Source organism: Crocodylus siamensis, chromosome 1 (genome assembly GCF_052110815.1).
Source record: "Crocodylus siamensis isolate JL-2025a chromosome 1, ASM5211081v1, whole genome shotgun sequence".
In the NCBI taxonomy this organism is placed as follows: Eukaryota; Metazoa; Chordata; order Crocodylia; family Crocodylidae; genus Crocodylus; species Crocodylus siamensis.
Window position 1 is genome coordinate 305,501,394 of NC_143395.1, and position 14,341 is coordinate 305,515,734.

The 14,341-nt window shown below is 42.6% G+C and overlaps 1 protein-coding gene across 2 annotated transcripts in view; it reads right to left on the bottom strand.

Moving 5' to 3' along the window:
- Nucleotides 1-3,122: 3,122 nt before the first annotated feature.
- CUL4A (cullin 4A) overlaps nt 3,123-14,341 on the bottom strand; it is a 60,340-nt gene continuing 49,121 nt past the window's right edge. Inside the window, exons 18-20 of one of the 2 annotated variants that reach the window (XM_090021900.1) lie at nt 7,105-7,277; nt 5,276-5,428; nt 3,123-4,701 (exon numbers count right to left, since the gene is read on the bottom strand). In XM_090021900.1, coding sequence (XP_089878026.1) covers nt 4,606-4,701; nt 5,276-5,428; nt 7,105-7,277 — 422 coding nt within the window. In that variant the 3' untranslated portion in view covers nt 3,123-4,605. The remainder of the gene's footprint in view (nt 4,702-5,275; nt 5,429-7,104; nt 7,278-14,341) is intronic. The other variant, XM_090021908.1, reaches the window with a different exon arrangement.

Consider the following 14,341-nt stretch of genomic DNA (forward strand, 5'->3'; position numbering starts at 1 on the left):
ACAAGCCGCCATCTGATTGGTTGCTTGAACCCCGCGGCGGCCAATCAGAGCTGCCCTTGGGAGCCTTTTACTCCGCCTCCCCCCCGCCCCTCAGGTGGGACTGAAGGGAAGGATTGAGCCTGCGGTTCGGGGTGGTCCCACCCCCTGCTGCGTCACGGCCGGCGGAGGGGGCAGCGCGCGGCCTTCTACTTTGGGAAACATGGCAACGCGCTCGGCAACGCTGTGACGTCACAGAGCAGAGCAGGAAGAGCCATGGTACCTTGTTAGTGCAACGGTGAGCAGGGAACCTCGTTTTCTCCGAGTTAAAAAAAAACAAACCCATTTTTCGGATATAAAAAAGTAGCCCAACATCCACATTTTTTCATGATTAAAATGAAATACCACTGGAATATATATGTATATATTTATTTATTAATGGCATTTACTTTCAATTATGGAAAAATGTGGATGTTATCTAAAAAATGGTATTTTTTATCAGAAAAATCTAGGATCCCTGATATTTGCAGCGCCGTGGCTGGGAGAGGTGCTGTCTGGGTCTGCAGCCTGCCATGACCTGTGTTCAGAGTGGTGCTGTCTGTGGTGCCTGCCCATGTGACAGACCAAGTCACTACGGAGAATTTTGGACTTTCCTTATAGGGCTCTTTTGGGCCATGTCACCACTTGTTGCTTGTTACCTGACCCTAATGGTGCAGTGCAGTGATCTACTGGGGTGCCACAGCACCCCAGGGTACTGAGATCCATTCAAAGGTGCTGTGGAGCACCCATTGTAGCACTGCTACATGTGCAAACCTGAGCCACAGGATGAACCCACAGATTTCACAAAGGAACCCATTGCGTTAAGAAGGTTCTATCCTACTGGGATCTTTGTGTTGTTTGCAGCAGACAAATCGTTATTTTTCCATAGTAAAAAAACCCATAAAAGTCAAACAAACAAACAAGGGAAAACTAGGAGCTGGGTTTCTCTGAGCTAGGCCTTGAGTCTAAAAAGGCCAGGAACCCCACTGGGTTTAGCATCTGTCCAAAGCCAGTGACTGGGAGTAGGGAATAAATGAGCAAAGGAGCAGAATGTGTGGATCAACTCATGAACATTATGGAAAAGGTCCATCTGGGCAACATAAGGGAAATACTCATAAGACCATAAACTGGCCATACATTTCTGCAGGGAGCTGAATTTTGGAGTAACAGACAGATAATAGAGACTGGCTTTGCACAGCAGGGGTTAAGGACAGGGGTGGGGAGGTAGCAGCATTCCACTACAAGACTGGTCAAGGTCAAAGACAAGGCACAAGCTAGCTAGCTGCCTGCCTACTGTCAGACCCTGAAGAAAAGGCTGAGCTAGATCGCAGGGTATTGCATTCAGTAATTTTGTGTTTCGGCTGTATTTTCTCATGCTTGGTCTTTCAAATAAAAAGCAATAGTATGCTCAGAAACTCTGTGTAAAGTCTGTCTGCCATGCCTGCTCTGGAAACAGATTGCAAACTAGAAAGCTCATAACCTTTGCTGTGGTTCTCAGAAAGGGAATGCTTTAGCTCTAGGGAGTCCCTTCACTGCATCCGATGAAGCTTGCAAGCCATCTGCCTACCAAAGCTTATACTATGAATCTATAAAGGTACAAATCTACTCTGCTTTCTGCCTGAACAGTCAGTACTAGAACTAAGTGTAGGCAGGCTTCAGCTCTCAGGTGTTAGCAATGATAGGGCATGGATCAGCATCTATGATGGCAGCTACAGACTCTTAAGATGGGGCAATGCCTTGGGTCCACTCAGATTCTTAAGTCTTAAAACACTCAGGACATTCATTAACTAAATTCCTTGGTACCAAATTGCCAAGTGATTGAGATGATGTAATTGTCCAAACTGTTACAAATGTAACTCATTTTACATAGACCAGGGTTTTTAAACACATGGCCACAGAGCTGTTCCATCCAGCTCACTGGGCTACTAGCATTTGGGGGGCAGGGGCAGAGAGTGTGGCCTCCACAGAATTTGGGGTCACTAGGCATCAGTGGCACAGGGGGTAGAACAATGCCTGTACAGATACAGTTCTTGCTTACCCTGCTGCTGGGCCCTACTACTACCACCTGGACCAGAGCCACCACTGCCCATAGAACACCAGTGCTCCCAGACATGCCACAGCTACTGCTGGCCCCTTGGATCTAGCTCAGGAGGAGCCCAGAGGTCCAGATCCAGAATCTGATACTCCTGTCATAGATCAAATGACAATGGCTTTGGTCACCAATGACATGATCAAAAGTGTAGCTGAAAAATTGCTTACTCATTTGATCAGCATGCAAACAGTCTAGCAAAAAGTAGAATTCATAAATCTTATTTTTTTTTATTACTGTATAGTGAGAGTAACTTGGCTAACAAGTTCCAGTCCACTGGTATGTTTTTGTAATTACACAGATGAGAATTACCTGTTGATTACATCGCTTCCTCAGGCAGACATAATTCACTGGTTGGTGAAAATGTCTCTAGAGAATACGATCAGTTTTTGTAAACTACTGTTTTTGTTCATCAAAACACTTGTTGAGTTAAGAGTTTCTTTTGTTGGGGTGAATGAGTGAGGGAAAGAGAAGTAGCAGTGATATGCACCATTGTTTAACATATATCACTGGACTGCTGTTTGTTACTGCCAACTCCTTAGTCTGATGATTTTCAGCTGTGGTGTTGCAAGATCCTTTGAACACTGACAAACAGTATTATTTCTGTTAGGTGTGCAAACATCTACGCAGGATTCCCAAGACAAACCCAGAGATTTCTAACAGAAATCCCTAGTGTCAAAAACATTCTGACCTGTTGTGGTCTTCCTGAGTTCTTCGCCAGAGAAGGATTTACTCTTATTTTCTGTAGTAAAAAAACAAGTGAAAGCTAAGAATATGCATTTTCTGAGGCATGTCTCAAGTCCAAAAAGATTGAGAAGCATTGCTTTAATCTGAAGAATCTTCTGCTCCATTAGCCTCATTATATGTACTTTTTTTTTCTTTCTTTTTACTTTTAATATTTTTGCAGATGGACTGGATGGATGTGATATGAACATAGATCAATCAGTCAGCAAATCTGCCTTTAAACTAACTAAACTGCAGATTGAAAAATTGATTTAAGTACCACAGTCACATTGTGGCTAAGAAATTAATATTTAATATGCAACAAAAAAAGGTTTTATTTGAATTAATGGAAGATTCAAATATTAAAACAAGTCTACATTAAATTACAATGTTAAATAACTTTTAAATACATTTATTATACTAAAGTTATGCGAGGTTTATCTTCTAACCATAGTGGAAAGGGAACAAAAATAGTTCAAAGAATGCAATACAATGAATGAAAATAGATGAGAGAAAGGACTTTAACAAAGAAACTCAAGAGATCTCTATGTTTAACAATGTATTCTTAAGGGATAGTGATCTTTTAATTTATGCACAAAATTACATTACATAAATTTAGTAAGGTACTTTTCAAGAAAATATTGCTTAGTTAAATTCTCATTACACCATGATCAAAACTCCTTTGGTAGCTTTTAATTAGAATCAAACACACCATTATGCAACTCCTGTAAAATAAACAGAGGCTTGTAAATATTACCACAAAAAGTATCTTCCTTATAGTTACAATTATCTAACAGAGCTACAAGTCTTTCAGTCTTCAATTCAAATCAACTTACATATATACAATATGTAACAAGGTACTCACAAAATCCTTAATCTCTCAAGACAAAAAGCTATGCTTTCACAACTTCAAGACTAAAAAAGTCTTTAAGAAAACTTTTTTTCTTTTTAGTGTAGAGCACACTGTACAGTCATTACACTGTATGCGACTCTAAAGGCAAAACTAGGTTTTACTGCAGTTTTACATAAACAGTGATAAAAAATTGTTGTCCAAAAGCAAGATAGGATCTGTTGGATTCACTCTTCATTACCCCCAAAAGCAGGACCCTCCCATCCCCACCCCCCAACCAAATATCTTAGCTAAATTATCATACAGTTCTCTACAGACATTAACACAGTTGTCCCCTTGGCACTTCAAAGATCTCACTTCAAAATCTGATTTATCCAAACCAGAGAGAAGTTTAGAATTATTTGAAAGAAAATTAAAATGTGAAGATACTAGTATTCATGGTGCAGAATTTCAGAAATTTAGTGTATTTCAACAACACTGTTTGTATATAAGTATTCATGAATTAAGGGTTTTTAAAAAGATACTCAAACAATCCTTGTAGCTAAAGAATGCAGCATTAAGGGTCTGTATGAATGTGCAGTGAATAAACCTGACTTGCATCTCAGAGAAAGTTACACAGAAAAATTTTATCTTCCCATTCAACTTCAAAGATATTTTTAAACAAAATAGTAGAAACGCATTTGGAAGAATCCAAAAGAACAAAAGGCATAACTAAAAGAAATAAAAATGTGCCATTTAAAATCGCTAAGGAGTCTTGACAAGGTCGATCCAATTACCATCTCCTTTGCTTCTCTTCCACAGCAGTGCATGCAGCTAGTTGAATAATACGTATCAACCAGATATCTGCTAAAAGTAGAGTCTGGAAACAGCATAGTTATTCATTGTCCTGAAGATATATTTGTGTATTTAAAAAGGGATTCTCTCTTCATTATGCAACATAGTGATACTGATTGGGGTTGTCTTTGTCTCTCTCCATATAGTCTCTATCTATGAGAGATTCAATCCTCTTTTTCAAGTCTCCAGGCTACAAGAAAAAGAAACATTATTAAATACTATGCCAATTATAAGTGAAATATATATGGAAGTAAATTTTTATCTTTATTTTCAAAGTTGGGGCAGCTATAAACTGTATAACAAAATACACCATTAAATTAAACATCTATTTCTAAATATAAACTCCTGGCATAAAGCTGCTGACATTTTTGTTCCTTTCTATTAACACAGGGGTTGTCGACTGTGGGTACGCGGTGATGAAGCGCTGCCATCTCGCACTATTGCCTCACAGAAGCAAGGGCCGCGTAGATGCCATGCTACTGCCACTCGCCACCCCCACCTTCCCGCTCCACATCTGACCACTCGCCGCCACCCCGCATCCAGCTACTCACCTCCCCCCCCCCGACCCCGGGGGTACACTTATTAAGAAAAGGTTGAAAACCCCTGTATTAACATATACACTTTAATATCTGAATTGGTGATTCAGCTATAACATTCTGCACTATTCTTCTTCAATATCTAACAAGGTTTAAGATAAATGGAAAAACTGAGCAACACTTTCTAGTATTTTGAAATAATGTTAAGAAGGTTCAAAGTTCACTTACCTTAACTGGAAATTTCAGCTGATTATACAATTCAGAAACAAGAAGGTTATGACCAAGCGTCTTTCTTATCTTCATTATTCGTACAATAGCAGCATCAATCTGATATTGTCTGTCTTGAAATACTCTTTCAGTTGTGCTCACCTGTTCCTCAACCTGAAGGACAATCAGAAAAGATGTATCAAGCCATCTTTCATCTTTAATTCCTCTGACAATTTGGTTAACCTTTGGAGAAGAATATACAGCTAAGACATTAATCAGAATGTACACTCATGCTTTACCCAAGAGAGAGAGATGGACAGACACAAACCACTGTGCATCTAAAACTAGGTTTCTGGGATACCCTGGTGTTAGAGGAGACAGAATGCATAAGCAAGATAAATTAAAATACTGTATATACTTGAATCCAAGATGAGTTTTATTCCTTCCATTCAACATATGGGAAAAAAGCCCCTTATCTTGGATTTGAGTACAAAGCAGGGGGAGGGGCTACTGCTACAGCTCTGTCGCTGGCTCTGATCCAGGCTTGGGGTCAGAGCTCTAGCTACTGCCCCTCCTCCTCCCCCATCTGCCTCCCACTTTCCCCCTCCCTGCCACCTCTGCTTGGCCTCCCCACCCCTGCCCTACTTACCCTCAGTCATGGCTCTGAGCCTCCTCCAGCCTGGGGAACACAGCACATGGCGACTGCAGCCCCTGCACAGCCAGGCAGCAGCTCCAGCTCCAGCTTTGACTCAGTCCTGGGGCCAGGTGTGGAGCTACCACTGCTACAATCACTGCTGCGTAGCTGGGCAGGGGTCAGAGCCACCATGTCCTTGTTGTCCCTGCCGAGAGCAAGGCTGGAGTTGGAGCCAGAGCTGTGACAGAGTAAGTGGGGGGTGGGGGAAAGCACAGACACTATAGGGGGGAGAGAGAGTAGGCAGTGAGAGAGTGGGGTACATGGCAGGAAACAAGCTACAGGGAGGCACAGTACTGTGGGGGAGGGCAGACTCCAGAGAAGTAAGTGGGGGTGGGGGAAGAGGAAGGCAACAGGAGGCAGAAGTCAGGCCACTTAACTCTTCTAACCACTTGTCCCACCATTGCCTGTGGTCTCCTCACTGCAGTAGTGGCAGGGGGGAGGAGGGATGAACTTAACCCTACAATAATTACATTCTATACATGCAAAATTATAATAAATAATTTTACATAAAAATAATTAATTATCAGGGGGGTCATCTTAAATTGGAAGTCATCTTGGATTCAGGTAAATCTAGTTTTATAAAGACTGAGCTTGGTAAATCACACCGTAGTTTACAAATCATTTAGAATTGTTTAAAGAAATACAAATACAGATGAACTCTGCATAAAACTCTGACAAACAAAGGCCTTCTGAAATAGAGAGTCATTTCAAGGTTATGTATTTCAAGGACCTGCCTGAACAGAAAGGCAAGCTAAATAACTGGTCATGCTAACCAACGCGTGCTGAATATACTGAGCTGGGACTCAATCCTGACAGACAGCTATAGCAACTGCCACAACAGAAATAACACTGGCATGCTAGTAACCTCTCACCCTTCAGGTAAAAAACAAAGCAGCTCATCTGTTAATGGCATTTTTTCTGATTTGTTTATTAAGAATAGAGGCAATGCCTTAACTGCTCTGGGAAACAGTAAAGATGTACTGAAAGGCATGCAAGATCATATTACTTAGGACACATGCTAGCAGACAGATTAGAATGCATTCTCCCCTCCTAAAAGGAAAACAATCTATTGTATCAGTGCTGTCAGAATGTGGATAAGCAGGTCAGTGATAGTTTAATCAGAAAGCATGCAAATAAGAACAGTTTTAATACATACTGTTTCTTTCATCTGTATCTGGTTAATCTTGATTCTAAACAATCTATGCTTGAAATCACCATTAAAGATGAATTTGTCTTCATCTTCTACATCCTTGCCTTTTGGATTTTTAATCAATACTCGTGCTTTACCACAGGCCAAAGACTGCAAGGTTCTTCGCAATTCACTGTCCTCTGTAAACAAGTAAAAAAAATACAAGAAAAACTCACCAGAATGTTGAAAAATTACCTTTTTAATGTATAAAAGCAATTACAAAAATTCTCCCATTCTTGAAATAGGTTGGCATTAATTTATTTTAACTCATTCCCAATTATACAACATTTATAACTCTAAGGCCCCTTCTACACATGCAGGGAAAGGCACAATGGGATCTAATGCAAGACTGACACAATTGCACCTCCTACCATGCCACAAGTGCATGGTAGGAGGTGTGACTGTGGTATTGCACATTAGATCTCATTGCACCTTATTGCCAGTGAAAAGGAACCTGATCCCGAGCTTTCCCTGCACTGGCAAGAAGCAAGGTCCCACAGCTGGGTGCCCCATGCACCCCGGTTGCTCCTCAGGCCCTAGGGATCATGGCACCTGCAGGGGAGACCCTGCTACGTGTGCATATTAAAGCTTGGTAGCAACTAGCTATAACAGTAGTACGCATTTTTGAGGTCTAACTTTATAGCTGGTTGGTATTTTTTATTGTGAGACAGCTATTTTGCATGTGTAGATGGCCTGCAAGTAATTTTGCAATTAACCAGTTAATTGCACAATACCCGTACCAGGTCAATGGGGTCTAAAGGCGCACCCTACAGCTCTTAAATGTAATTCTGGACTATAGTTTCAGCGTTGGACAAAATATGAATAAACCCAGTCTCAACCTTGGAGGCCATATCCAGACAAGCACAGCTGTATGGTATGTGGTGCTGCAAACATGTCTGCGGCACCACACACTGCACATTCAGATGTTTTCCATGCTGCAAGGGAACGTTTCCTGCGTGTGCACTGAGTATCACCTCACTAGACCTGTTTGTGATGCACCTACTTATGCAAGAAAGGGTGCAGTTAGTTTTACTTATTACCTCATCACACTGGTGACTCATGTTCATTTTGGAGTTATCTATGACTCTGAGATCCCTTTCTGCAGTTGTGCTACTCAGAGTGGTACCTCCCAGGCTGTAGGAGTGTTGATGATTCTTTCTCCCCAGGTGCAACACATGACACTTATCCTTCTTAAACTGCATCCTATTCTGTTCCACCCATTTCCCCAGCGTGTCCAAATCAACCTGGATTCATTCCCTGCTGTCTAGTTTGTGTACCTCCCCGCATAGTTTGGTGTCGTCAGCAAACTTGGACAGGGTGCTTTCTACTCCCTTGTCCAAGTCACTAATGAAGATATTGAATAGTACCGGTCCCAGGGCAGAGCCTTGGGGGACTCCGCTGCCCACATTTCTCCAGGTAGAAACCGACCCATCCACCACCACTCTCTGGGTGGGTCCCAAAAGCCAATTTTCTACCCACCTGACTATGTAATAATCTACATTGCAACTGTTCAGTTTATTTATAAGACTTGGGTGTAACACTGTGTGAAAGGCCTTTTAAAAATCTAAGTAAATAACCTCTACCTCTGTTCCTTCATCCAAGCATTTTGTGACTCAGTTGTAAAATGAAACCAGGTTAGTCAGGCAGGATCTGCCTGCTATGAACCCATGCTGATTTTCCCTCAGCATCATTTTACCCATTGGTCCCCCACAAATGTGATCCTTACTAATTTTCTCAAAGGTCTTGCCAAGGATAGAGGTAAGACTAACTGACCTATAGTTACCTGGTTTCTCCTTCCTCCCCTTCTTGAAAATAGGGACTGTATTGCCCCTTTCCCAATCCTCTGGGACCTGTTCTGAGCACCATGAGTGCTCAAACAGTTGTGCCAGCAGCTCCGCTATGACTCCAACTAATTTCCTAAGTACTTTAGGATGAAGATTGTCAGGACCTGTTGACTTAAATACATTCAACCCCTCCAGGTGTCCTTTTACTAGGTCAGCTCGAACAGTTGGTGGGTTGGTATCTATATTGGGCTTACCTAAAGTCCCAATGGGATGCGTATTTGTATTTGTGTCCAGGAACACGGATGCAAAGAAATTATTTAGAAGCTCCACTTTGACCATCCTCTGTTACCAGTTGCCCTAGTTCATCCTGAGGGAGCCCTAAGTTACCCTCTACATTCTTTTTGCTTCCTATGTACTTAAAAGAATGACTTTTTGTTATCCTTAACTTTTGCTGCCAGCCTAATCTCCATTTCCACTTTGGCTCTCCTCACTGCTTTCCTGCAAGCTCGAGCCAAGCAGGTATACTCCTCCTTGGTGGCAGCCCCCTGCTTCCACAGCCTGTAGGCCTCTTTTTTTCCCTCCAAGCTCTCCTGGATTTCCCTGCTCTACCAAGAGGGGTTTTTTTTTTGTTTTGCCCTCTTTTATGTGTACTGGGATGGTCCTTTTCTGTGCCTGCAGGATTAGTCCCTTGAGAAACGCCCGCCCTTCCTGGACTCCCATCTCTCCAAGGCTTTTACTAGTCAGTCCCTCCCTAATTAATGTCCTGAGCTTGTTGAAGTTGGCCTTCCTGAAGTCTAGCACTTCCATCCTACTAGTTATCTTCCCCACCTTTCTGCAGATAGTGAACCCTATCAATAGGCGGTCACTATCCCCTAGGTTACCTTGCACCTGCAGATCCCCCACCAAGTCATCCCTTGTGGGCAGTACCAAGTCTAGTAAGGCATGATAACAGTGAAAACTTCAGCCAAGTTGTATATGAGCATGTATGGCAGTGTGGACAAAAGGGGAATGTTTTACTGGACAAGCACCTAGCTGGGGTCATATGACCCAGCGCTCTTTCCTGCCCAGGGCAGAGGGTTAGACTCGATGATCTACTGAGGTCCCTTCCAATACTAACAAATATGAAACTATGAAAATAGCACCAGCTAGTAATTTCTAAATTATTGTGCGTGAATCAGCTGAAAAACATGCAATAAACCTGCTCTAACCTTAAACCTACATGAAGAAGTGATTACTAGTAGGTTTACTGCATTTGTGTCCATACCTATACTGATTTGGACTTCTACAGAATTGGACATGTAACTTGTTTTAGGTGAACACTGTGTTGAAGAGATAGCAAAAAGTTATTTATGCTACCAGAAAAAAACCCCATTTATGCAATAAATTTACAGCATGATAAACTTACCGGAAATAAAAATTATACAGGATAGTAAAGACAGTGGATTATAAGAATCTTGTAATATGTAAAATGCAAAGTTGAAAGCTACTTGCAGGGTAGGTAGAACAAAATGCCAATGTACTGACCACTAACCTATGGAAAAGTTTAAAACATGAAGATATGTTTCTGCCTAGTCTCTGGAATCCTTTTTTTCCCTTAACACTATAAAACTGTCACAAAGTTCACTAGGCTTGAGCTCTGCAAGAGACCCATGTACTGAAATAAGAAAGATTCTGAAAACTACTGTTAAAGTGCCCTGAAAGCTCTGAGTAGCAGGCTAACTTACTTAAGTCTACTGTTAACACTAATAGCTATAGAACACTTTAGTGATCACATTTCTGCAGAGCTACCATTTAAAAATTCCTTGGTATTCCCCAATTCAATATCCTTCTGTTCCCTTATTATAATTTACAAAAATACCAATCACAGTAATCAAACAAAGGTGGAATTTTTTAAACATTACATAGAACAATTAATTTCAGTAACTCTGTTTCTTTGAGATTATACAACAACTTTTACAACTGTAAAGGCCCATTCTACAACTCTTAACTGTAAGCCTGGACAGTAGTTTCAACATTGCTTCTTTGAGATGGGTCGTCACATTTGTTTTAGTCTCACTGTGCATATGATTTGCATGAGCAAGATGGAAATGTCCACTGGAGCCAAATTTGTGCTCTGCATGCCCTCCGGCTCTCTGCAGCAGAAGGAATGAAGGGCAAAGAGGCTGCTGCTCATCAGCCCCTGAACCATCAATATCCAGCTGGTAAAGGACTCCATAGTAGCAGGGAAGAAAGGTAGGTCACGGGTTATGAATGAGCAACTCATCTTAAAGAACCACATCTACTACACGATGATTCTTTCTTTAAATGATCTGTCAACAAGTTTCCCACTTCTAATGATTCACAAGCAGTAATCTCATAGCCTGGATATGGGTACCTGGAGTCTAATAAAATGGGTATACTACAGCTCTGTCAAAGCGGGCCTTGTACCTGAAGCCCTCTTACCTAGTAGTAAAGGTTCTGGGTGAAGTATGAACTGAACTCCAGACACCTGTTTTGCAAATCTTAGATCACCTCTTAGAAGAGCTTCATAGACTGCTTGAGCTGTAATGGAACGGGCCTTAATCAACATCGATGAGTCTGAAAATAGTATCATGCTACCAAGTTTGAATACAGCCCATTTAAAAAGCTTTTGTGCAAACACAGGTTGGACTTTCTTCTTGTCAGAAAAGACCAGGAGCAGAAGATACAAACAGTCTCAATCAACTGAATCCTTGACTCACTGTTTGTCTCTTGTGATTATTAGGATATCTTGCAAGCTTGGGAGATATGCCAACAAGTTATACTGGCAGTGTCACATATACCAGCCACAGAGACCAACTGCTTCCTAGCAGAAACACTGCAAGTGTACCCTTCTCTGGTTACTGATGCAGCATATTGCTGTGGTACTATCAGTACTTGGGTAGGATAAGCATACATCACTTGGAAAGCTACTTCTCTGGGAGAACCACAGGCTCTGCAACTGAAGGCAGGGCAGATGAGTTTCCTATCTAAAGTCAGATAGACTTGTCATTTGTAGTTTGGTGGGCAGAGGTGATCAGAATGAATGCCACTTCACTGCCTGTGCATACAGCATCCTTCCATTAATCTAACAAAAAAGTCATAACTACGGTTTCACAAGTTCTATGTGGCATCTGCTAGGAAGAGATACTGATGTACCAATGCTGTATGATAACGTAGGTGAAGTTCATCATGCGGGTGTCAGAGTCCAAATATCCCATGAGCTCAAGACATATGCCCTCAACAAAGCCAATTATCAAGGTACAGTAGAATTGGTCTTTTAGTGTCCTGGGGTGGGTTGTGTCAACCATGAAGGCACTTGGTAAGTGCTCTGGGAGCAGTGGTAAGACTGAAGGGAAGTACTTTGTATAAAGAGTGAGTTTTGCACAAAGATCCCAAAGTGTATGCTGTGTGCTTGCCAAACTGCAGTATGGAGCTATGTGACCTGTGAATAGTCACATAAACAGTTTTTGAAAAATTAAAGTAGGAACTACAGAAGCCATTTTCACCATTGCAGTGACATTTGCTGATTGGTCAGAGGTCCAGGAATATCAACCCCTTTTCTTCATTGGGATTCAGCAGTATTGTGAATAAGACTCCTTCCCTGGAACTCTGAGGGCATGCTTTGCCATAAAGTGCAGCACCTGGTTCTCTGCTTGGATAAGGTAACCTACTGTCTGGGATTTTCAGAACCAACCTGTCCAAGGTTATCCTACCATAGACCTCTGAGAGAGTGGGGAGAGAGGAGGAAACCGACACCAGATGGTTCCGAAGATTTGGGAGATGGTAGCCGGGAACGTAAACAAATCCTGCAGATCTATGCAATTTTTGACTGTGACATTAAATCTGCTGATTGGAGATGACAGTAGTGCATGACAGAGGGTTGACTTCTCTGCAAGTTCTCCTTTCTGAGGCTCTAATGATCTTTGTTGGTTACAGTATTAGGAAGATTTGCTTTTGGCTGTGATATGAGGCCTGTATTGCTTCCTCCTGTGGGGAGAGTGGGCACTCAAAGAATGGGAAGCATCTTTTAAAGCAGGGATAGCCAACCTGTAGCATGCAGCACATTAGGGAAGGGACAGGCAGGACAGTGGCAGAAAGGACAGGAAGCCAAAAGCAAAGCAGCAAATCAGGCAGGGAGGCCATGGTTAGGAGCAGAAAGAGCAGGAGGTCAGGCAGGGGAAGGGGATCTGAGTGGCTCTGGGGAGTGTGTGGGGATGTGGCACACCTGCCAAAAAGGTTGTCCCCCAGTGTTTAAATTATGCAGAACTTCACTATGTGGGTACTGAAAAGGTTGCAGTTTTTAAAAGGCAGGTTTTCAATGGTTCTTTGGATTATCTTTGGAATGCAACCAAGAGAACCTGTGCTCAGTAGTCAAGGTTGCTTGCTCTGGAAGTTGCAGCAGATTCTATGGCACTGAGTGGCTTTTTGAGAGGTATGAACAACTGTCTGGCTAATACAGTGGTTTTCAACTTTTTAGACCTGAGGCACTTGGATAATGTCAGCTTAGTTTTCACTTGATTTTTGACTACAGAAAAATAATAGATCACCTTTTCAACTGCAGAAGATCCAGAAAGATCACAACAGGTCAGAATGTTTTTAACATTATAAATTTCTATGTGACATCTCTGGGATTCTCTTGTGAATCATGTCTGCAGACCTAACAGGATGCCATGGCACCCTGGTTGAGAATCGCTGGTCTAATATCTGTGCCTTAAGTTCTTGTATTCCTGAAGTCTCTCTCTATGAACTCCTCTACACGTCACAGGTATTGCACCATTAAATGGTTAATTGCACAATTACCTGGAGACCAGCTATACATGCAAAGTAGCAATCACACAATAAAAAGCTCCCATCAGCTATAAAATTAGATTTTGAAAATGTGTACTAACTTCATAGCTGGTTGCTATCAAGCTTTACAGCTGCAAGGGTGCTCCTTGCCCAGCTGGGGCTGAATCCCACAACTACTGGGGACGTTTAGCCCCGGCAACTGCAGACTCTGGGTCCCAGCAACATCCCACAGCTGCTGGGAGCCAGAGTCCCACGCTGCAGACTCTGGATCCCCACAGGTGTCTCCTGGCAAATCCCCAGAGTGGGGGGATTGCTGCAGGGGCTATGCCCCCTGGCTTAAGGGTACAGGAAACTCCCCAGCAATCCCACTGCCCTGGGAGTGTAGGAATTACCTGGGGCTACAGGATCACCACTGCGGCAATTTCCACACCCCCGGGGCAGGAGGGGAAGTTGCCTCTGGGGTTGATACTCTGTCCGTGTGGGTCTCCTATACCCTTGGGGAAGGGGGGGGAATTGCAGGGGGTATCCTGCCCTCCCAAGGTGAGGTTGGGATCACCTGTGCAGCTATCCTTTGGCCCTGGGGTATGTGGGGCACCCCCGTGGTTGGGGGCTCCTTGACTGAGGCGCGTGGG